General features: G+C 61.2%; 1 protein-coding gene across 1 annotated transcript; it reads right to left on the bottom strand.

Moving 5' to 3' along the window:
* Positions 401–22,971, bottom strand: RELT (RELT tumor necrosis factor receptor). Its single transcript, XM_018059371.1, has 11 exons — positions 22,858–22,971; positions 11,067–11,182; positions 9,974–10,048; positions 9,702–9,868; positions 9,416–9,495; positions 8,516–8,773; positions 7,222–7,302; positions 6,897–6,978; positions 6,510–6,755; positions 5,958–6,156; positions 401–5,805 (listed from the first exon to the last, which is right to left on the bottom strand). Exons 2-11 carry the CDS (start codon positions 11,109–11,111, stop codon positions 5,758–5,760), a joined length of 1,281 nt encoding a protein of 426 aa, XP_017914860.1. The 5' UTR covers positions 11,112–11,182; positions 22,858–22,971; the 3' UTR covers positions 401–5,757.

Genomic DNA, 23,139 nt, shown 5'->3' on the forward strand with positions numbered 1-23,139 from the left:
ACCTGCAGGCCTTGGTGGCCAGCATGCAGAAGGGATAGGCTACTTGTCTGCCCCTAAACAGGAACACTCCAGGGAAACCTGGGAAGTCAGTCTTCCCCGCTGAGCAGATTTTTATGAGGAGCCCTGGAAACCCAGAGGCAATTCCAGCTGGCAGCACTCGAAGGACAGGAATTTGCAATAAGAGGACTAACTTGAGCAAAGCACTTTGGGGTCTTGATGCCTAGGACTGAAGACGTGTTCAGGGGCAGCCCCAGGCACCTGTCCACTGAAAGACCTATGTCCTTAGGAAGCCTGTGTACCCTTGCTTTCTGACCCTGGAGAGCCGGCCCACTATCCAGATCCAGTGAGTTGGCACTTTCAGGGGACCTGGTGTAGCCCTGAATGGTCAAAAGTACATCTGAATCCAGTCCCTGGATTTGTTTTTCCCAAGGGTGAGGACCAGGATCTAGAGAGACACTGTGCAGTCCTTCCACCTCATCCCAACTCTTACCCTTGGCCACCCAAAGTGTTCCAGAGATCTGGGAGTTTGTCCAGAGAGGCTAACTTTGTTCCAAGTACCCTTCAGAAATGAATCACATGGAGCATAGGAGTAGTGCAGATCCTTTGGTCACCGAGTTCTGATGTCCTCACTGTGCAGATGGGACTCGGCCAGAGGTCCAGAGAGGCACTGGCTGAATCTGGCCTGGACCCCTGCATGTCAGACCCTCAGCTCTGCTCTGAGGGAGGCCAGAGGGAGGCCTAGAGGGCACAGGTCTTGGTCACAGCACTGTGGCTGGATCAGTCACTGAGATGTCACCATGGCATTTGCTCCTCAATTGCAGTTCAAAGTACACGTGGAAGCTCTGCTTTTCACCCTGTATTCCACAGCACTGTAGGGCATGTGGTCCCCAGCTGATTGCCAAGCTTGGGAATCCAGAGGAGGCAGGTTGGGCAGTGGAGGGGCAGGCTCCATGCCGGTGTCCAGCCCCAGGAGAATCCAGGCTAGACTTACCTCCAAAAGCTGGATCACAGTGGAGACCCAGCCAGGCCCCATCAAATTCCACAGCTGAGCCTGAGAGAGCTCAGCCTCCTTTGGGTGTGCCAGGTTGGCGGCAGGATCTGTCCTTTACCTGTCCACGTCCCCTTCTAGAAAACCTGTTTCTGAAATTAGGCATTACATGGTTCTAGGGCCTGGCCTTTAAATTTCCTGGCAGGTCAGTTTCAACATTCCATAACCAGTCTTGCCTGAGCCAGACTTGGGTCTCACTCCTCACTTTCTCCAATGGGTATTTTCTACCTTGTGTGCTGTTGAGTCCAGCCCAGTGGCCAGGTGATTAGGACTGGCTGCCACAGAGCCAGAAAGGGAAACTAGAATGCTTGCTTCCCTGTGGCTGCATCTGTAGTCCCTGGGTCTTCTTGCTGTGGCATTGAGGCCCTGTACCCAGTCCAGCTCCTGGTAGAGGGGCTATTTTCCTTTTTTGAAGAGAACACATATAACAACTTTGCTGATAAGTATCAGCCCATAGGTCTCAAATGGGTGAAGTCGTCTTTGGGCCTGACCCCAGCAAGACCAGCATCTCCAGGCTCCAGCCTTCCTTCTCATGCCTGAGAGTCAGGGAAAGAGTGGGACTGGCCGGAGACCACCTTCTCGGGTCAGCCAGCTTGTCTGGATCTATGGTGGGACTGCAGCTCTTCCTTACCCAAGGGGAGGTAAGGCCAGGCCTCTAGCAACGTGGCGTTGTCTGTCATGACCTCTAAAGGCCCAAAGGCCTGTCCCCATCTCCTGACTAAAAGGCATCTGCATCCCTGTTCATATCACACGACAGAGAAACTTGTTCTCGTGGCATGTACCATCCTGTGAGAGAGCGTTGTATATGATTTTGTATTTTTTAATTCATTTTAATCTACAGGTTGGAATCTAGTTTTTAAATTTTATTGGAACTCACATTTTAAAAAGAAAAACATTTAAAATAATAATAATAAACCTTTGACCGGTGTCTTCCAAGTAGTTTGAGCAAAGAACTTATAGGTGTTTTCAAAACACAGCCTGGAGTGTAAAGAGTGGAAAGCCCCGCGGCCTCGCTTGTGTGTATGAAGTGTAAATCTGGTTTTGTTCTGTTGTTTTGGATTTTTTTGGGTTTTTGTTCCGTTTTGTTTTGAAGATCAGATAGTGATCACTCTGAAAGATTGAAGCCAAGAATTTGTAACTATGATATTTACTGTAAGCTGTAGAACATTCAATAACTATTAAAAAAGTTTCCAAAAAAAAGTCTGGAGTGACCAGACTTGTGGTTCTTGGGAGAGGGAGACACAGACACCTGTTGGGTTGGTGAGTGTCCCCTGGGTTTCTCCCAAGTTGATTCAAAACTTGTTTTCACCAGTCGAGCGATACCTACGCTGCATCTCCAGGGCAGCCCTGGCACTCACAGTTCAGGGGCCTGGGCTAAGGTGTGTGACACAGGAGTGCAGGGAAGCCATGAATGATGGAGGCTGCATCTGCCGAGTGCCCGCCGTGTGGCCGGTGCTGTGCTTTATGCTTGGTGACTGGCAGTATCCCCAGGACAGGAGGTGAGCCCTGTGGGTGGCCCTGGCCTTGGGAGGGGGAGCAGCTGAGGAGAGCGAGTACCTTGGCCAAGGTTACAGAGCTAGTGAGGGGCAGAGTTGGAACTTACACTTGGTCTGGCTCCAAAGCACAGGTGCCGAGCCCTAAGTTCTCCTGCCCACCCTGGAGGAGGCAGTGCCTACATCCACTTAATAGGGCGAAGTGGTTTGTAGTCCCAGAAGGATGGCTGAAGGTGATAATATGGTCTCCGTCCAAGCTGTCATCACGAGCTGTCAGTTTTATTTATGTCCAAAACATCTCTAATCTCCCTTCTGGGCAAAGCCACTGCCTTGGTCCGGGCCTTGATTTCCCTCCCTGGTCATCGCACGAACTGTTCCCTCCTAGGGCCTGGCTCCCACCGTCCACGCCGTGCCAGCCTCCCAAGTATTCAGCTTCCTCAACTGGGGAGAATCCTTGAGGCCCAAAGAGGCTAAGTGGCCTAGCTGTAACTAACCCTCTGGAGCCCTCTCCGCCAGACTGTACCCCGGGCCTCAACAGAACCTCCCTCCTCTACGGGGGCAGAGAGCTCTGTCGGGGACCATGTTCTCGGGCTCTGTCACAGCAGTTCCTCCTCGAGAGGAAGGGGACTTTGTTCAGGGACTCGGCTCCAGGTCAGTGGCAGGGTTGACCCCAGGAGCAGGTGGGAGGTGGACACCATTCTAGCCCGTGGAGGAGGGGCGGCGGAGTGAGAAGAGGTCAAGCTCAGAACTGTCCTCAGTGGCCACCAAGGGCCCCATCTTGTCCTCCAGCTCCCACCCCTGCCAGCAGCCTCGGCCTACCTTCAGCTCAAGAGTAGGCTTTAGAGCCAGGAAAGCTTCCAGGTGAGAGGGGGGGTCCTCAGGGTCAGCCGCATCAGACACACCCCTAGCTGGTCCTCAGCTCATCTCCCTCTTTTGGGAGGTGGCTTCAGTATCCCCAAGGATCAAGTGAAGAGACTGGGGCCAGAGCCATTCCTTTTTCTTACCTTCCAGCAAGCAGGAAATTGGGGTGGTAGGCATGGTCTGGAGGCGACCAGTGCTTATTACCCCAAGGGCCAGCACTGAGATGGGTGTCCATTACCTCACCTGGGAAGCTCAGACCCAGCCTCAGTCTCCACCCTCACTGCCATCTGTATGTGCCTCATCCCAGAGACCAGAGTCCAGCTTCCCTCTGGGAATGGAGGCCAGAGGGTGGGAGGGTCAGCCTCCCCTTTCACCCAGGGCACGATCTCGTCCTCATCTCAGTGTGTCGTCCAGGCCCTCGGTGAAGTGGGGTTGGTTGGCTCGGGGCAGCCAAGTCTACCACACCCTGGCAAGTAGGGACAGCAACAGCACCACAGTGGCCCCAGGGAACATGGGTGCCCTGGTGCCCGTTGGTCCCCTACAACACTGTTCTAGACTCTGGAGCTCTAGATGATGCTGAACCTCTGATGCTCCAGAAAATTCCTCATGATGTCCAGCCTGTATCCTTCCCTCCCCTCTTGAGAGCCAGGTGATGCTTTGTGCCCTGGATCCTCAGAGGTGCCCTCCCTTTCCTGCCCACCTGAGAAGCTGCAGAGAGAAGCCTGTGCTCTAGAGAGGTGAGAGGAAGGGAGAGGTTGAATCTCCACTCGAATCTGCCCAGCCTCCCCTCAGGGCAGGAGTTTTCCCTCAGTTGCCAGGCCGGGCCCCGCCATGGCTTCTGCCCCATGTGAAGTCAGGCTTCAGGCATATGCCCAGTGTGCCCACTGCCATCTCCCAGGTGCAGCAAGCCTGAGCCTTCCCAGGGTGTCCCCTTCCACCCCCACCCCAGGTTCCACCAGGCATCACTTCTTGGTTCTTCAGCCTCTCCTTGAGCCTCTTTGCCATTAGTGTTTAAATATGTCCCCTTCCATCTTTTAAAACAATACCAAACACCAAAAGAACCTGGAGTTAACTAAAAACCCCCTCTCCCTGAAGCCTATACCTGTGGTTGGACTGCAGCTCTTCCTTACCCAAGGGAAGATAAGGCCAGACGACCTGCGAGGCCACCTCTGGCCCCACTTCACCTGGTGCCCCACCTGCCAAACAGCAGACACTGCCAGGGGAGGGATGGCATGTCCCCCACACAGGGCCTGACAGAACTATGCAGTGGGCGGGCAACCTTGGAGGAGGTGCAAGGACAGAAGCTCCTCCTGACACTACTTCCCACATTTTTATTCAACAAATGGATGGGTATGGAGACACAAGGACGGACAACAGCCAAGTTTCAATAAATAAGAGACACGGGGACAGCCGTGGGCCCGTGCCTGCACAGCCCCACATAAATAACGAGACTGCTGAGCCAGCGTGGAGACGGAGGCGGGGCAGTCGCCTGCACTGCCCAGGCCAGGGGACAGACACCAACACCGCAGGGACACAAACCACCGAGGCCGGAGGCCCCTTCCCAGCCCCGTCACACACACCACTTTCCCTCTGAAGCGCCTGAGATCTTGGGGGTGGCTGGGGCTCTGCACCACAGTCCTGCCCAGGTCAAGTCTGTTTCTTCAGTTTCAATAAAAACAGCAGGGGCAGGGGCAGGCACATGCATTAGGCCCCTTATGTATGCAGAGCCACTTTCAGGCAGCCCCGGGGGAGACTTGAAGGTGGAAGCCCTGAAGCAGCAAAAACTGGGTCAGATAAAGCTACTAGTGGGAGGGGCGGCGTGGAGTCGAGCTCCACCCCCACAACCCAGCCCAGAGCCTGCGAGGCGGGAAGGCCCTGTGCGCCACGATGCTGCTACCCCCACTTCACAGTCAAAAAAACTGGGACCCAGTAATGGCCAGGGGCTTGCTCCAGATGAAAACCCAGAACTCAGCTCCCAGCCCAGGTCCTTTATAGGACCTGTCAGAAAAGAATGGAGCAGTCCCCCTACAGAGGCAAGGGTGGGGCCAGGGGTGCCAGGCAGAGGGCCCTTCCCCACCACAAGGCCTAGCTGCCCGGTGGAGCAGAGGTCAGGGACCTGCGGGGAAGGAAATGGGTGGCAGGGACGGGGGGCCTTCCACCTGCTCCTGCACACAGCACCCGCCGGCCGGCCTGCCTGTCTCCTCACCAGGGTGGACACTCCCACCTCCAGGCCTTGGCGGTTTTGTCTGCTGGCGTTTCTGGATCCTCATGGGCCCAGCTGCAGCTCCACCTTCTCCAGGAGGGCTTCGGAACTGCTCAGGGCAGGGCTGCAGGGTCCTCAGATGGGACAGCCCCTCAGATGACCAGGTTGCTCTCACTTAGCCGGACCACATAGCGGTTCTCCTGGGGGACAGGGGTGAGGGGTCAGAGCTGTCGGGCCTTCTGGCTCCAAGAAAGCAGCCCCTGCCCAGTGCCCTCTGGACTTCCACCCTTGCCTTGTCCGCCATGAAAGTGGCCCAGGTGCTGACAAGACACCTTCCCACTCGGGTCCTCACCTCGGCCTTGTTCTCTGCTGGGGGCTTCGGCCACTTAGTGTGGCTTCCACCACTTCCTAGAAGTGCCCTCTGCTCACTGGGGAGGCCAGGTCGTGGGGAGTTGGGGAGCTCACTCCCTGAGGGCCCAGCCTCCGTGATGGTCTTCACCTCGGAGCCCACTGAACTCACGCGCTGCTCGGGAATTCGGGCCACACGGAACCTGTGAGGAGCAGTGGTGCCACCTTCCCCCGTTAGAGGGGGATCCCCAGGCATGGCGAGCGCAGCACCCGCCAGGGTCGCACAGCAAGTTCCTGGATCAGAGCCTGAGCCTTCCCATGTCTGCCCACCCACTGCCGGGCTCCCACCTCTAGGCCATGTGTGGCCAGGCTCTTAGGTGTCTTGGGGGCTCAGGTGTTATCGGGGCGAGGACCCTGGCCACCCCCACTGCAAAGAGAGGCCCGCTGAGACCAGGAAGGGTGGGGTTGCCACCAAACCTGCTGCTCACGGATCGACCTACAGCCCTGCCTCCCCGACAGCCATCAGGGGGTCACCTGTGGTCTGTGCCCCCCTCACCTGCCCACAGACAGGATGGTGATCTCGCCCTGGCGTCCAGCCTTGGGGGTCCTGGCTGGGTTGGGCAGGAGTCTGGGAGCAGGAGTGGTGGCAGCTGCGGCCTCAGGGGACAGCAGCACCTCGGGCCACTTCTTCTGGCTACAACGGGAGCAGCAGGGGCCCGAGAGTGAGGCCGGGCCCTGCACGGTGTGGAGGTGCTGGCGATGCGGGCAGACGTGCAGCATGCTGGGGGGGCCCGGCGACAGCCTGTGGAGAACACAGGCGGGAGGGTCACGGGGTGGGGCAGGCCCAGGAGACCCCGCAGTGACAAGAGGGGAAACGCACCCCAGGGGCGAGTCCCCAGAGGCAGGCCGAGAAACTGCAGTCGGGGCCCGCCTGCCCGCTCACCTGGGCAGAGGCCGGTGGCTGGTCTGTACCAGCTGTCGGCTGTGGTACTCCTTCAGCAGCTCCTCCAGCGCCGCGGCATTCTCTGTGGGCAGCTGCTCTCAGCACCTGGCTCTGGGCAGCCAGGGAGGGCCCGCCCCCGCACCAACCCCTGACCACTCACCCCTCCCCAGCCCCGGCTGTGTGCCTTTTCCTCCCCAGCTCACCGAGCAAGAAAGGGCAGCACCGCCAGCCACGCCGGTCAGAGGGCCAGGCTGCCCAAGGCGCGCCGGCGGGGAGAGGCAGAGCACCGCTCGGCGCGGGGATGGGGCCAGACCTCCCTCCTCACCTTTCTTCTCTGTGATCAGGCGCACCAAGACCCCGATGGTGTCCTCACTGGTGTCCTCAGGCCGGCAGGCAGGGCTGGTCCCTGGAGGAGAGAGAGAACCACCAGGATTCCAGGGAAGAAGCGGGTGGGACCCTCTCCTGCTCACCGGCTACGCCAGAACTTGGCAGCAGAGGGCGCCCCAGGCCTGGGTGTGCGCGCCTAGGGCCTCAGCTCTGCCTCAGCTGTTACCACCATCATTGCTCAGCACGACCGCTCCGGCAGCCCCAGGTGCTGAGCGGTTTCAGGGCCCTCTGAACTCCACCATCCCGCACACAGTGTATGGGATGGGGGCCAGCCTCTCCCAGGGCCTGCCCTCTCCTCAGCCTAAGGGAGCTGTGGGCGGGCTCTCTGCCCAGAACCCCCACCAGCCCCAACACACTGCCTGTCACACTCTGTCTTTGGGCCTGTCACTCCGCCCTGTCTTCTTCGTAACTAACCAAGGGCCCAGACCTCAAGGGCACGAGAATGGGCCAAACAATCAGTCCTGGGCCAGCAGCAGAGTCCTAGGACTTGCGCCCAGGCAGCAGCCAGCCAGTTAAAGGGAGTCCTAGGCTAGGAAAACAAGTGCTGTTCCAGGCTAAATGGCCTGCCCAAAGTTCCCGTCCTGTCCCCATCCTGGCCCTGCAGAGTCAGGGGCTGGAAAGGGGACTGGCATGGGAGGCACCATTCAGTCTTGACTTGGCCACTATGTTCTGTGAACAGAACTGTATGCATGCAGAGGCCCTGCCCTGCTGGCTCTCAGGGGACAGCATGGGGCGGGGGGAGGGAATAAAGAAAAGGGTCCCAGGGCCCTAGGGGAAGGGCAGGAGGAACATCTTTCCCTCTGGTTCCAGGGCTTGTAACTCAAACCACAGCCTGGAGCTGAAACCAGAGCCTCTCATGGTGCCTGTCCAGGTCAGGTGCCCTGCCAGCCCTTCAGGCCAGAGGCCAGAGGTCACCCTGAGTACCCAAGAGGCAGTCTAACCTTTGAACTACACACACAACGGTAGCCCCAAAGGGGTCCACACTCCTCCAGCTGGGAGGGAATCCCGCTGCAACCCCTTGACCTCCTCTCTGCCTGTTCTGACCCAGCTGCCACCTTGGGCCATCTCAGCCTTCCTTCCACTTTATCAGTTTGCCAATGTGCTGCATCTCCAGGAAGCTCTCCTGATCACCCTTCCAGGCCAAGTAGAGCCCCTCAGGTGACCCCAAGCTGAGCTAGGCTGGGCCAACACAGGCCCTCTGGCCTCCCAACTCGACCCTCGCGTGGGCTCACCACTGCCTCCGCCTCCGGGGCCAGGCCCGACCTCCTTCTGGGCCGTGCAATGGTAGCCCTTCCGCTTGAGCAGGTTACACACCAGGATGCCCAGCAGCCCCATGAGACAGAAGATGGGCACGATGGCGATCACTGCGTACTGGGCAGCTGTCTCCTCGGGGCTGCCCGCCCTTGTGCTGTTCCCAGGCTGCCGCGTCTCCCCTGCACTGCCGGCCCCTGCGGCCACCTCCACGCCACGTCGGGCCCGTTGCCCCCGTTCTGAGCACCACAGAGGATGGAGGCAGGACAGAGGCAGAGAGGGAGACACTCAGCGAGGCCCAGGGCTGAGCCATGGGGCAGGGGTAGGGTTTGTGGCACTAACAGGTCCACAGCCACCCGCTGTCCACCATGCTGGGGAAGCCAAGGCCAGCTCAGCCCCTTCCTTTTTGGCCACTTGACCATCAGGATGGCTAGACCCTGAGCCCCCATCTAGGCCAGAGGGGTAAACAAAAGGCAATGGTGTACACAGGGACACCAGATCCTGCCTCTCCACAAGCCTGGCCCACGGGTTAGTCTCCTCAGAAAGCGACCAACTCCACGGGTGAGAGAAGGTGCACGCATGTGAGTGTGTATGCTCACACTTGTCCATGTGGGTCATTTTGAGGGGGAGAAGGAAGGACAGGAGACAGGTTGGGACGTGAGCCCCCAGCTGTGACAGCACCTGCTAGACAATCTCTGCCCCTCGGAGATGGAGAGAGAAGAGACAGCCAGCGGACCAAGTGGCCACGTCCCGCTGGATAGCCTGGGCTAGGGGAGTGAGGATCCCACTGCCCCAGATGGACGCAGAGGGGCCCTCAGGCTCAAGCTCGCCAGAACCCTTCTCACACACCCCCACCAGTCCTAGCCCCTGTCTGAACTCACCGTGACAGCTGCGGCCACCCAGGGGGGTCCGGGCGCACGGCTGGCAGGGAACACCCGGGGCCTCTGCAGGGGAAAACCACCTGCAGGGAGGGAAGATGTTACTGAAGCCCAAAGGCCATCCTCAGAGAGGCTGGACCTTCCCCACAGGCACCCTCACCGGTCCCGACCCACTCCAACCACAGATGGGAAGTCTGGGGCCCACTCAGGGGCGAGTGAGGCTGGGACCCCAGGATCTCAAGTCCTGGCCGCCTGGTCATGAGCCCCCTCGCTCCACCCCATGGCTTACCCAGGCTGGCAGTCTCCACATAGTGCGTCTTGCATTGCCGTGCCCCCCTGGGCCTCCAGCCTCCCTCGAGAGCTGCAGTGTGAGTGGGGCTGGCACGGCCGAGAGCCCCAGGAAGCTGAAAAGGTGCCTGGGGGGCAGGACCTACATAATGTGCCCCGCCCTGGTTCCTGCAGGAGGGAAAGAGTGAGAACAGAGCCAGAAGCCAGGCCTGAGTCCCTGCCCCAGCCCTTGACAGTCTTCCCAGGAGAGGCCGATGGGCAGGGCGAGCTCACCACATTGGGCTCCTGCCCGGGTGGGCACTGCCGAGGGGCTGTCGACGCAGCAGTGGCCAGAGGCCAGGGCAGCAGCTGGAAGGGCACAGGGCAGGACACACTCAGGGCAGAAAGCACCGGGGAAGGCGGCGCCGGGCCCACCGACCCGCTGCCCGCCGCCCCTGGCACAGGGCAGGACACTCTCAGGGCAGCAAGCACCGGGGCATGGCAGCGCCGGGCCCGCTGTCCGCTGCCCCAGGCACAGGGGCCTCCGGTTATGGGGCCGCCCCAGGCTTCGGGGGCACCCTCAAGCCGCAATCCCTTGTGCCCCAAGTCCAATCTGCCTGCCTCAGCCCTGATGCATTGCCACTGCCCAGGGGAGAAGGGAACACATCTGCTTCTGGAAAGTGCCAGAAAGACCCCGACAGGGCCAGGTCAGGCTCTCGAACCCTCAGGTCTTTGAGTCACACCCTTTGAGCTATCCTGGACGATGAGGAGGACATTCTTCCGAATTCCTCTCTCAAGTTCCGCCCCACTTCCTGCTTGCTGCCTTGGCCCCCACATCACAGCTGAGAATGTCATTAACCAGCCTCATTTCACCATCCCTGGGGCCGGGGCTACAGGGGTGCTTCTGGGCCCTTGGCCAAGGCTCTGGGACCATATCCTCCTCCATGACCTCCCTGCCATGCAAGGCTGGCTCATTCACAGCCTGGCACCCACAGAGGGCATGACAGGTCCCAAGGGAAGGATCTTCTCAATTTGCTCCATTCCTCTTGGAGCGCCCTCTTTTCCCATTCCAGGTGTGAACTATCTACCCTGAATCCCCCTCCTCCAATCCTCTGATGGGGCCCCAGCTTGGGACAGGTGCAGAGTCGAGCCAGCTGCCCTAACAGGCAGAGGGAATGTCACATGGGGGGCGTGAGGGACCTCCTCAGGCTCCAGACCTGGTTCCAGCTCGTGCCAAGCACTGGGAGGCCAGGGGCACCAGGAGAGGAGCGGGCCAGACTGTCTCTGCTCCTCAAAGGAAGGGCTGCGTAACCGACCCCAGCACCCACCTTGGCACGAGGCTCCTGAGGGCTCAGGACACACCTCCCCCAGTCCCATCCCCACTCACCACGAGGAGACAGGACAGGGGCCAGGGCGGCAGGCTCAGCTTCATCCTCAGGCCCCAGCAGGTGGAGATGGAACAGAGGCGGCCGCTGTCCTCCCGGCGTGTGTTCCCGGACGGGGCTGGAAGGGAGGGAAGGTAGGGAAATGGTGCTGGGCAGGAGAAGGCTGGGGCAGCCTCGCAGAGCAGCACGGGCTTCGGGGGCTTCCCAGGGGAGCAGGGCTTCTGGCCTCATCCATGAACAGGCAGCTGCCCCAGGCCAAGCAGGGAAGTGTCAGAGGAAGGGACTGACAGCTTGGGGCTGGGTGGGAGGAACGAGCGGGCTGGCAGCACCCTCACGCCCAGCCTCTCCGCTCTCATCCCCAGCTCTCAGGGCTCCCGCCTCTCAGAACTCTGGGGGCCACAAGCACGCCCGCCTCTCCGCTTGCCTGCCTTCACTCTTGCTGTTTCTGCTCCAAGGAAGGCCTGCTCCGCCACACTTCAAAGCCCAACACAACCGGAGGCCCCTCTAGATGTTTTCCCCCAAAGCGCCTGTGTGTGCCCTGCCCCACCCCGACCCCACCACAGCCCCTCCTTCCACGGGCCCACCGTCCACACTGGGCCGGCTTCTCCAGAGCGCCGGGCCTGCCCCTCAGAGCCCTGGGCAGACCTGTGGGGAGGGGGTGGCCGCGGCAGCCACACTCAAGCCTTCCGTCTTCTCCCAGGCGACTCCTGTGCGCTGGACACCGCCCTCAGCATGGGCAAGGGTACGAACAAGACAGACACCACCCCTGTCCTCAGGGAGCTCACACCCCAGGAAGACCTACGACCAACAGATCAACCGTGCTGGGCGGAGGGAAGGGCTAAGACACCAAGCGTGGCACACGAGGGCCCAGAGCGTGACGGGCACTGGCCGCGCCGGGAGTAAAGTCTCCAGCTGGCAGACAAGGCTGAAGAGCAGGGAGGAGGATTTGGCTTAGACGACAAAAGGGACAGCGGCAGAGCCAGGGAGTCTCGTGACGGCCCCCCAGGAGGCTGTGCTCCAGGCTCGGGAGGGAGAGAGAGAGAGAGAGCGTCTCGGGCAGCCGGTGACCCCCGCGGGGCAGCAAGCAGCCAAGCCCAGAGCCTGGAGGGGCCCCGCCTGGAGCCTCAGAGTCTGACCGGCAGCCTGGCAGAAGGAGCACTGCCCGCGGTAAAGCCCAGGTCACAGGAGAGCCCATCAGCCTATGAGAGGCCGGGACTTCCCACACGAAGGGGGAGGCAGAGGAAACCGACCCAGCCGCGCTGCGGGCCTGGCCTGGCACGGACCTCGTGGGACCGGGGGTTTGAATTACAGCAACCTCGGGACTCTCCAGGTCACTGGCGGGGGCTCTCGGCCCAAGGCCAGCTCAAGGGAAAACCCAGGACAGAAGGTCCGGCCACGGAGCAGAGTGAAAGCGGCACCCTGGCCGTCAGCGCCTGACGGGGGGCATCCTCTGACCCAGCCTCCACTGGCGCCTCCTCCAGCGTGGGGACACGTGTCCCTCCCCTTCCCAGGCCCCGCTCCCACTCAGCCCATCTCGCCATGGCTCCCTCCTTTGTTCGTCACGGAGCTCACCCACAGCCGACCCCGAGTCCCAAGGTCTCAATGCCAGCCCCACATCCCTGTCCAGCCCCAGCGCCCCTCTGTATCCCCAGGGTGGGCCCAGAGGGCTGGGGCAGGCGTGGAAAGTAAGAGGCTGGTTGGCCACGGAGAAGAGGTGCCTCTGCCCCGACCCAAGTCCCAGCCCGTGACTGGCACCTGCTGGGTGACCTGTGCCCGCAGGCAGGGGCTGTGCAGCTGCTGACCTCCAGATGGACGGGGAGCTCTGCGCTCGAGACTTCCAGGAGGAAAGTGGGGTCCAAGGGCCCAGACTCAAACCCAGTGAGGGCCTCCTCTGGCACATTCACAGACACTCACCGCCTCGCGCCTTGACGCCTTCTAATTACGCGCCTTCTAATTACCCCAAACCAGCACTTACTCCAGTCTGACCGCCCGAGTCTCTGCTTACTAGCAGCTCCCTGGGCCCCCACACTCAGCCTGAGCCCCCGGCAGACCTGTCCAGTCAGGCAGCTGCTGGCCGCCACCCAGAAGCCCCTGCACATGCGGACACCTGCTGCTCTGGCTGCCCTCTGAGCCTTCTCCCCACCTGGCCTCCAGCACCTATGCTGGGAGCCCTGGAACCCTGACTGGGAGCAAGTTCCCATCAAGCCCTTGGCTGGGTGGGCGGAGGAGGGGCGGTGGATGAAGCCTCCACCCCCCGACCCTGCCTTCCTGTAGGCAGGGCAATCAGGGACCTTCCAAAGCCCAGCACCTCGGGGCACCTCCCGAGGGCTTCCTGGGGGAGGGCTGTCAGAGACGGAGGCCCTGAAAAGGGTGGCAGCTGGTACAGTGGTCCTCTCTGGCCCCAGGGTTCCTGGCAGAGCAGAACGACCCTCAGGGCCCCGGGGGCACCGAAGGAAGTTAGCTTAGAGGCCACTCCTCCCAGAAAGCCAGCCTGGCGCCTGTTCCCACAGTCCCCAGCTCCCCAGGGGACCTGAGCCCCTGCTTCACCTCAGTGGGGCTCAGTCTCACCTGTAAGTGGGAGCTGTGCGCCCCCAGAGCAGGGCTGTCACGAGGTTAGATGAGGTAGCCTGCCGCGGGTCCTGTGACTGCCTCCCCTCTTTCCTTCTGTGCCTCCCGCCAGGGTTTGCAATTATTTGTTTGCTTGCTTGCTTACTGTCTGCCCCCTGACCAGACAGCAGCAAGGGCAGGGATGTCTGTCTCGTTCACCACAAAATCTTCCCCCAGCCAGCGTCTAGAGCAGGAGGCCTCCATGAAACATGGGGATATTGGGGGCTCGGGGGGGAAGGGTTCCTCACACACGGCCCGTCCCCACCCTCCTAAAAAGGCCCAAACAATTAGGACCAGAAATTCCCTGGAAGCAAGCCCAGGAGGAAAGCTGCGACCAGGGCCCCTCACAGGAGGTGCCAGAGCCCCAGCACGGCGTAGCCCTGCAGGCCCCGGAGAAAGAGGAAGCTGTGTTCCCACCCAGCCTCCTCAGGCCTCAGCAGCTTCCCCTTTCCCAGAATTGAAGCTCACGGGGTCACCGCCTCCAGGAGGCTCCTCCAACGGCTCCCCGCACCCCCAGCCCGCCCCGCAGTGGCCTCCAGTGCAGCCGAGCTGCAGCCTAGGTGTCTCAACACCGAGGGCTGGGCCCGTGCCTCCCCACAGCGCCAGCCACTCCGAGCTGCCTTCTCTCCCTGGCACTGGGACCTGCTGCTTCCTCTGCCCAGAACCCTCTCCCATCACCCGGCACCCGCCCTTCAGAGCTTCGCTGGAAGCCACTTCCCCCTGGAAGCCCCCATCTACCACCGACCTGTGCCCTGGGTTTGTCGCCCTGGGTGTGACCATCCTGTTTACCCAGCCCCTTCCCCACTGCCGTGCTGCCCCCCACCCCCATGCCCAGCACCCGAAGAGGCATGTGCCAAACCAGGGGATCAAAAGAGGTGCTCAGGAGCAGGGCCAGCTTCTCCCAGGGTCAAGAGGGCCAGAGCGCAGGCTGTAGGCTACGGGGCCCAGCGGGTGGGGCTGGGGTCGGGGGCACTGAGGCCAGATCTGAACCCCCTGCCTAACTCGGGGAGAGCCAGCCTTCCTGCTCTGCTCTTCACTGGCTCTGCCGCTGTGGACCCCACCCCCGCTCCCCATCTCTCAGAGGGCTGTTGTGAGGACAAGAGAGAATTCACATCAAACACTCGGTACAGGGCTTCCCAGGGGCTTCCCAGTAGTTAAGAGTCTGCGCGCCAACACTCTTGCAGGGGACACGGGTTCAATCCTGGTCCGGGAAGATGCCACACGCCTCGAAGCAACCAAGCCCATGTGCCACAACCACTGAGCTGGGGCTCAAGAGCCAGCTATCCGCAAGTACCGAGCCCAGCACCACAGCTATCGAACAGGCTACAACGGGACAGGCCACCGCAACAAGCCCGCACCCCACAGCGAAGAGCAGCCCCCGCTCACCACAACTAGAGAAAGCCCGCGTGCAGCAACAAAGACCCAGCACAGCCAAAAACTAATAAATCAATCAATCCTCATAAAAAATACTCAGCACAGAGCCTGACATAGAACAAGCTCTCAGTAAGCACTCACCACGCCTGTCTCCGGTGTACACTGTGGAGAGGGTTATGGCACACACCTGATGTGTGAGGTACAAATGAGATTCTCCTACATTCATGCACAATGCTTGGCACAGAGCCTGGTACACAGGAGGTGCTCCTTTAGATACACTGACCATCTCGGGGGGTGGGGGGGCAGGAAGGGAGAGGAAAGATTGGTGGGCGGAGCCCAGGTCCCACCAAGTCTAGGCTGGAGCTGAGAAGCCTTCGTTTCCACCCCCCGCCCTCGGGACTACCGGAGCCTTGAAGGGTGAGCAGGGGAGCGAAAGGCATGGAACAACTCCTGTCTCAGAGGCCTGCTGGGCTGCCGGCCAAGTGGGGCAGGGCTGGCGAGACGGAGGTGGAAGGCGGTTCCCACCTGGAGCAGGGGGTGGGAGACAGGTATTTGTTTCCAACAGTGGCTTTATGGCCTGTGGACCTCCTGCAGCCTCCAGAGGCTGGGGTTGCCTGGAAACACAGCTGGACACAGGCCTCTCTCGGCAATGGCTGCACCCAAGCAGGAAGACAAAGGCCTCCCATCGGCAGAGAAATCCAGGTTAGCAAGGAACCCAGTGGTTCCCTGGCAACTGGGGCTGAAGTAGGGCAGTGTCCACAGCTAGGCGCTGTCTCCTTTCTCCGCCCTCACAGGGAAGGGGACAGATCCTCATTCCCTCGGGCCAAGCCCTCATCCGGGGTTGCCTCCGCTCCTCACAGCAGAGCTGAGCACGCCTCTTTCATCCCTAAGGAAACTGAGACTGCAGGAGGTCACCTTATGGGTCACCCCACCCAGCCAGGGAGTGGTAAAGCAGAGATGGAGGCCAGGTACCCACATCTCTCTGGCCCCGGGCCCAGTATAAGACAGATGTTCTGAGGGTTTGCCAACCTAGTGGCAGAGGCTAGGGAGCTGGCAGCACACAGGGGCAGTTCAACTGAAAGCCCATCTCGAAGCACCCGGGAGGGCCCCTGGCAAGGAGGCACAGCCCCCAGCGGGGCCTCTCAGCTTTCCAGCACAGACTCGCCTACTGCCCCCGTCTACACCAGCTCCAGTAGGAAAAGGCACTGGGACCTGTGGGAAGCCTGGGGATTCCCGGGGGAGGAAGAGCCGAGCTGGGAAGCCAAGTCCTCAGGACTGATGAAGGGGCCACTCGGTGAGAAGGGCGCCCTCATCTCCACCCCCACCCCAGCCTCAGGCAGCCTAGCTCTCCCAGGTCACAACCCTAGGGTGAGGACGCCAGGCCATGCAGACCCCCCAATCCCGCCCCAGCGCCCACCAGGCAGCAGCTGCACCCCGGCCCGTCCCTGGGAGGCTCAGGGGCGTGGGGTGGGGAGGTAGGGCACGGGTGGGGGCAGGGGCTGGGGGTGGTTAATTGGCCCTTGAGGATAAGAAAAGGGCTGAGACAGCCAGACAGGGCCCACCCGCCCCTCCCAGTCTGAGTGCAGAAGCAATCCCTGCCCCCTCCCTGGGCTGAGCCGGGGGCCCAAATAAGCCAGTCATCCTGAAGCAGAGCTGGGGCACCCCTGCCTGCTACTAAGAACCTATTACATGCCCATTCCCTTACCAGGAAGACCCTGATGCTGGGAAAGATTGAAGACAGGAGAAGGGGACGAAAGAGGATGAGACGGCTGGATGGCATCACCGACTCGATGGACATGAGTTTGAGTGAACTCCGGGAGTTGGCGATGGACAGGGAGGCCTGGCATGCTGCGGTTCATGGGGTTGCAAAGAGTTGGACACGATTGAGCAACTGAACTGACTGACCTACTGACTGACATGCCCATTCCCTTACCAGGCCTCCAAGACAGGGTTCCGGGCTCCACAAATGAGGAAGCCACAGGGCACAGAGGCTGGCAGTCTCCTGTCACCACCTGGCCTCCAAGGAGACAGGTCTCCCTGTGAGGAGCGGGGACAGGCGGGCAGCCCCTGCTCTGGCCGCCCCAGACCTGGTAGTCCCCTGTGCCCACGCGCCCTGCTCCAGCCCAGCCCTCCACCCACCAGCTCTCGCCACTGCCGCCCTCTCCTCTGATAGGCCGCCCCTGCCTCCCACCCAGCCGCGCATCTGTGCCAATCACTACTGCCCCAGGACAGCCTGCAGCTCCCAGCACAGGCCCTGCCCTGGCACCCTGGCCAGGCTGACTCGGGCGAGGCTTCAAGAACCGAGGGGAGACCACAGGCCCAACCAGCCCTGTCCTCCAGCTCCTCTAGACTCAAGGGGCTGGAGGAAAGAGACTCCCTGCCCCCAGCAATCCCAGTCAGGCCCCAACCAGCAGAGCCTGAGTATGGAGGTCACAGGAGGCTGGGCCCAGAGCAGTCACACCTGGGTTCAAGCTCTAGCTCATTGCTTAGGAGCTCTGTGACCTCAGGCAGTTACCCTTCCTGAGCTCCAGGGTTCTCCCCTGCAGAAAGGGGTTCTGGTCCCTGTCTCCAGGGATGCTGAGGGGATAAATGGAGCCACTGAGGGTTGTACTGGCCCGGGCCTGGGCTGACCAGACCTCTCCTGAGTACCAGTTCTCAACAGCCCACAAGAGCCAGAGGAGGAGCCAAGCTCAGAACAGAGCGGCATCCCACCAAGGTCACCCAGTGACTCGGGACAGGCAAGAGAGCTTGGGGAACCCGACATCAGTCCCAAAAGCATGGGTGACGAGTCTTGGACTCCCCAGGTGGACCCTGGGTGCCCATTTCCCAGCCATTACACAGGCCTGTGTCCACCCACTCCCACACCAACTGAAGTCACAGTGAGGAAGGAGAAGAGAGCTGAGTAGTCCCGACCCAGCCCTACATCCCCAAGCCTGCTTCCTCTGTAATTTGGGACAACTGTGCCTGTCCAGCCAACCGCTTGGCATGGCTGGAGGATCCACAGTTCATCAGGGAACAGGGCTCTTCTTACAATCAGGCCTCACTCCAGGTGCCACCTCCTGCAGGAAGCCTTCCCAGCCTCCCCACCCCTCTCGTGGCGCCCTCAGCCATCATTGGTCATGTCTAAAGAGGAAGGCAGCGGGTGCTCCGGAGGTGGGGCACGGCTCCATCCCTGTGCTCGCTGCTCCTTCTCGCGGTGAGGGCATGAGGTCCAAGTCAGGTCTCTCCTTCTGGAAGCCCTCCTTCCTTCTCTCTCTACCCACACACTCAGACCCTGACTCTATAGGCTGCAGAAAACCCTTCCATCTCTCTCCGGTGCCAAGCAATCAGGGCACACGTTCATGGCCACATGGGCAGCTTATTCACGGAGCCCTCATCTTTCCCAGGGAGGCCTGGGAAAGAGCTCTGGTCTTCCAGCAAGCAGACCTGGGTTAGGATCTCAGTGACACTGGAGTCCTGCCAGTCCCTCCCCTGGTCTGGACCCTCTTTTCGAGGCCCGTACCTGGACGGGCCGCTGATGGGCCTCAGGGTCCTGCCCAGGGCTGAACATACAGCCAGAATGCAGCACCGGCTTCACCATCTTCCCGGCCACCCCATCCCCAGCTGGGTGCTAAGCTCTGCCAGGGATCACATGCCAGCACTCCCACTCCTGAGTGGGGGCCCTGCTGCTGTTCTCCGGCAAAATTCCTCTTCCTCTGGTCCACCCTCACTGCCTACCTGGCAGAAAGGCTGCCCCACGGGAGGGAGTGGGCCTTGCCCAGCCAGGCCAGGGGCGGGGCAGCAGCACCACCACTCCCGGCTCCCCTTACAGGTGCCTGGTCCTTCTTTGAAAACCGACGCCAGAGTTGTCAGACAACCCTCAGCTGGGGCTGGGGGTTGGGCGGGAACTGGAGTGCCAGGCTCGAGCACCAGCCGCTGTGTGACTCAAACTCGGACTGGACCCTCTGCCCTCAGAGTCTGGGCCCCCCGGAGCAGCCTGGGGAGCAGGGAGCGTGCTGTCAGCGCCTGCACCCAGGGCCTGCCGCACCGCAGGGCCTCCGCGGGGAGCCTCCTCTGCTGGCCCGGGGTGAGACCCTTGCCTGAGGAGCCCACAGCGAGCACCAGACTCACCCCTACACAGAGGGGTGACCTTGAGGACTCACCCCCAACCCCAGCACACGCCAGGGACAGACCTCCCTGCGCATCTTGGCACACAGTAGGCCCTCAGCCTACAGCGGCTGCCATTCCTTCCTGCCTGGCTAACACAGATATGACCAAGGGAGAAGAGAGGATAAGGGCCAGGCCGGCCCCACCCAGCTGGGCGTGCGGCGCCCCACGAGGATCCACCCCTGGACCTATTCCTAGAGGCGAGAAGGCGGGCAGGCGGCACGTGGACCACACAACGAAGAAGGACTAACACTGGGCTGGGAGGGCTCCTGGGAGAGGGGGTGGGGGTGGGGCTGTACCCTGAACAATCAGGAGGGTTCTAGAAAGGGGAGCCAGCAGAAGGAGAGGCGAGCACAACCACAGCATCTGGTGGAGAGAGATAAGGCTGAAGATGTAAAGTTCAAAAAGGTCCTGGAAAGAAAACCTCAATGACAGGGTGATGAGTCTGGACTGTACTTTGTTGGCCAAAAGTACAGGTTGCCTTAGGGAGGCCACTCTGGCACTGAGCGGGGGTGGGACTGGAAATGGAGGCAGAGAGGCCAGAGCTGGAACATAAGAGGTGCCCTGGTTTTGTGAAGGCATGTCTTGGGCCTGCTCCCAGTCCTGGGCCATGTCCAGCCTGCTGGGGAACATGTGGCAGGAGAGAAGGTAGGTCCCCTGCCTGAAGGGTGAGAGCCAGAGCATCAGGGTGGCAGGGGCCTTGGGTAAGTTCCAGCAGTTCTCAGAACCTCAGTCTCTCCTGCTTGTAAAATGAGGCTGACCCTGTGAGCAGTGGCTGGGGACAGAAAGCTTCCCCTCCTGCCAGAAACAGACACCTCCCTTCAGCAACTGTTGCGCCAATCCCAACTGCGGCCCCACTGGAAACCCAGCCTGGCCCCACCATCCCTGTCATTCAGGGAACCCAAGTTCCCAGAAAAGTCTGGCTTGGGCCTGGCACAGGGTAGGGCCAGGACCAGAAGAGGAGGTTAACTCTCGGTTAACCCTTCCCCTCGCCCTCCCGTTCCTAGGCCCTGAGCTATTTCCACCTCTCTGCTGGGGATGGAAATAACCCAGGCTCAGTCCCAAGAGACCAAGACAGCTATTCTGATCAGCCCCAAGAAGCACAACTCCAGTCATTCCAGAGAGGACAGAGGGACACCCGGATCCCCAGCTCCAGCTCTCAGCCACACAGCTGCAGGGGTCTCTGGGCTGAGGCCTGGAGAGTGTAGGCACAAGCTCAAGGTCACTCCCGGCCTGTCCCCTAACTCCTGCAGCATGTGGGTGGTTTTGGAACAACTCTGGATAGGGGCATAGGTCCTCACAGGTATGATGAAGGTCAAGTGGGACTCCAATTCTCCTGCCACCCTTGGAGCCTGGGCTATGCTGCTGACGCCCAACACTCCTCAGAGCTCTACAAACACTCCTCAAGAGCTATACAGACTCTCCCCAAACCAGTTACAGGCTCTAGAAGGCAGGAGACAGGCCTTTCTGGTGACCTCTGGCTACGGGCTGAGAGCTAGGGGGAAGGAAGAGGAGGAGGAGAAAGGCCACATAGTCTACCCACCCATAATGTTTTAGACGTGTAAGCAAATACACACCATACTCAGAACTCGCAATGGCATATCCCCTGCCAAGGCCACGTTGCCAGCCCAGGTTGAGAGAAGGAAGCCCAGATGCGCCATGAGCAGCTTATTGTGAAGGGAAGTGGCCCTCGCCAAGCAGCTCACAGGGCTTCAGGAGTAGGAGGCCTGAATTCCAGTCCCGGCACTGACCTGACTCTGCGTGACCTTGGGGAAGTCACTTTGCTTCTCTGAGGTTGTTGCCTTCTCTGGAAAAGTCACCGCATCTCAGAACCACTGTGAGGATTCACCGAGAGCATGCCATAAACTTCAGCACGGCACCTGGAACCCTCGCCCCCACTCAGAATGCAGTCAACGTTTTCAAAGGGTGACAGCAGATGAGAGAACTTCCAGACCCCTCGGCAGGTGTCCTTTTACCTCTCCTAATTTCCATTCTACTTTGCAGGAACCTAGAAGAGCCTCTTGTGGGGGAGGGGGCCTCAGGGTCTAGTCCAGATGGTAAAGAGGCCCTGTTCCAGCTCTCCAAATCAGAGGCCACTCCCGGGGAACCTGCCTCCTCTTCCCCTGTGAAGGGGACTGAAGAAGGGAGACGGGGCCAGAGAAGTCCATGTCTGTGCGTCAGAATTTTCAGCTTTGCTCGGGGAGGTGTGTCAGTCCTGTCACCAGCACCTGGGTGCAACCCCTGAGCCACTTTGTCCCTAGCAGACTGCCTGACCCCCTCCCCCACTGCAGTCTTTGCGCCTGAGGGAGGTAGGGGAGAACAGAGACAGTTGACCCAAAAACAATAGACGATCCCAAAGTGATGATTCACAGTCTGTTCACAGCCCAGCACCTCAGTGTGCAGACAGGGAGACTGAGGCCCGGTAAGGGTGGGATCTGAGAGCAAGACTATGCCTGGGCCCAGTGAAAATACAGGTTACCCGGGGGGGCAGAGCTTTGCCAGGCCTCCCAGAGAGAGAGAGAGAGAGAGAGAGAGAGAGATTGAGTGTGTGTGTGTGTGTGTGTGTGTGTGTGTGTGTGTAAGACAGAGAAGGGTGGAGCCTGTGTGTGCGTCTGTGTGTGTGTGTGTGTGTAAGACAGAGAAGGGTGGAGCCTGAGGCTACCTCAGGGGCCCTCTGCTGCTGCCAGACTTGGCACCCCAGGAGATGCCACTCAGCCTTGGCGCCTCTCCTTCTGCCAGGGTAAGTCACCCTCACTAAACTGGGCTCCTGAGGAGGTGCCCTCTTGGGGAGAGTCCTGGAGAGACTGCTGTCCCCTCCCTTGAGCCCCCTTCCTTCCAGCCCCCCATCTGCTAGCGGGTGTTTGAGGTCCCTCCTTCCCACCTGGTACTCATCTCCCTGAGGTGCAGGCGCGCACACGGCACAACGTGACCCCACAGCAAGCTATGCTCTGGGGGCTGGTTCTCACAATCACCTGGGGCCCCTCTCCCTCTATTCCACGCTCACCCACGTTAACGAGGGCCCTGGCCCTGCCCTGGTCACGCCCCAGGCCACACACAAACACACTCGGTGACCCCAGTGACCTGGGGTCTCACTCACAGCAGGCGGGGGGTCACGAGACCCGCAGTAACCCGGGGTGTCTCACACACAATCACACGCACACACACTGCCTGTCACAGACACACAGAGCCCCTCTGTGTCTCCCGCTCGGCCCGGCGTCACCGCCCAGTGTCCCGGCCACACGTTCGCCCCGGCTGGGCCGCCTCACGCGCCGTGTCGCCCACAGTCACGGGCTGACACCGCTCAGAGCCCCCTCCGGCCGCTCCGCGCTGCAGCCGCACTGAGGTGCCGCCGTCCAAGTTTCCCGGGCCGGGGGCGTTTCCGCGGCCCGCTCGCTCCTCAAACTGCAAGTCCCGCCGCCGCTTCCCCACCGCGCACAGCCGGGCCTGGAGCCGCGGCCAAAGGATGCACAGGTCCCCGGGCAGGGGGGCTCAGAGACGAAAAGACGTGAGGGCGGGGGGGGCGCCGGCCCCGGGCTGCGGCATCCGCCGCGCCGGCGAACTTCCTCAGAGACGCGGGGAGGCAGGGGGCGCCGCTCGGCTCCGCATCCTTCTGGCCCCTGCCGCGGGGAACGGACTCCGGACCGGGGTTCCGCGCAACCTCCTTACCTGGCCGCCCCCTCCAGCTGCCCAGCTCCTGGATCGACGCAGTGCCCGGGCCCGTGTCGGTGAGCGCCCGGGCGCCCGCGCAAGCTGCGCGCCTTTTGAATGAATCGCCGCCCCGGCCTGGAAGACGCACACCCCGCCTCCGCGCGTCACGGCCGCCGGCCCCGCCCCCGACGTCAGAGCCCGGCCCGCGGCCCCCGCCCCTGGGGGCTGCCTTGGGGCGAGCTGGAGCTCTGCGGCCCGGCCGTGCTGCTCTGTGTCGCCGTCTCTCGTGTCCCGCAGGAA

Source organism: Capra hircus, chromosome 15, assembly GCF_001704415.2.
Source record: "Capra hircus breed San Clemente chromosome 15, ASM170441v1, whole genome shotgun sequence".
Lineage (NCBI taxonomy): Eukaryota > Metazoa > Chordata > Mammalia > Artiodactyla > Bovidae > Capra > Capra hircus.

Coding starts and splice junctions, on each gene's coding strand:
- RELT (XM_018059371.1), bottom strand. CDS start 11,111: ATGAAGCTGAGCCTGCCGCCCTGGCCCCTGTCCTGTCTCCTCGTG. Junction 9,496..9,701: donor TGTGGAGACTGCCAGCCTGG/GTAAGCCATGGG, acceptor CCCTCCCTGCAG/GTGGTTTTCCCCTGCAGAGG. Junction 6,756..6,896: donor AGCCACCGGCCTCTGCCCAG/GTGAGCGGGCAG, acceptor TGTTCTCCACAG/GCTGTCGCCGGGCCCCCCCA.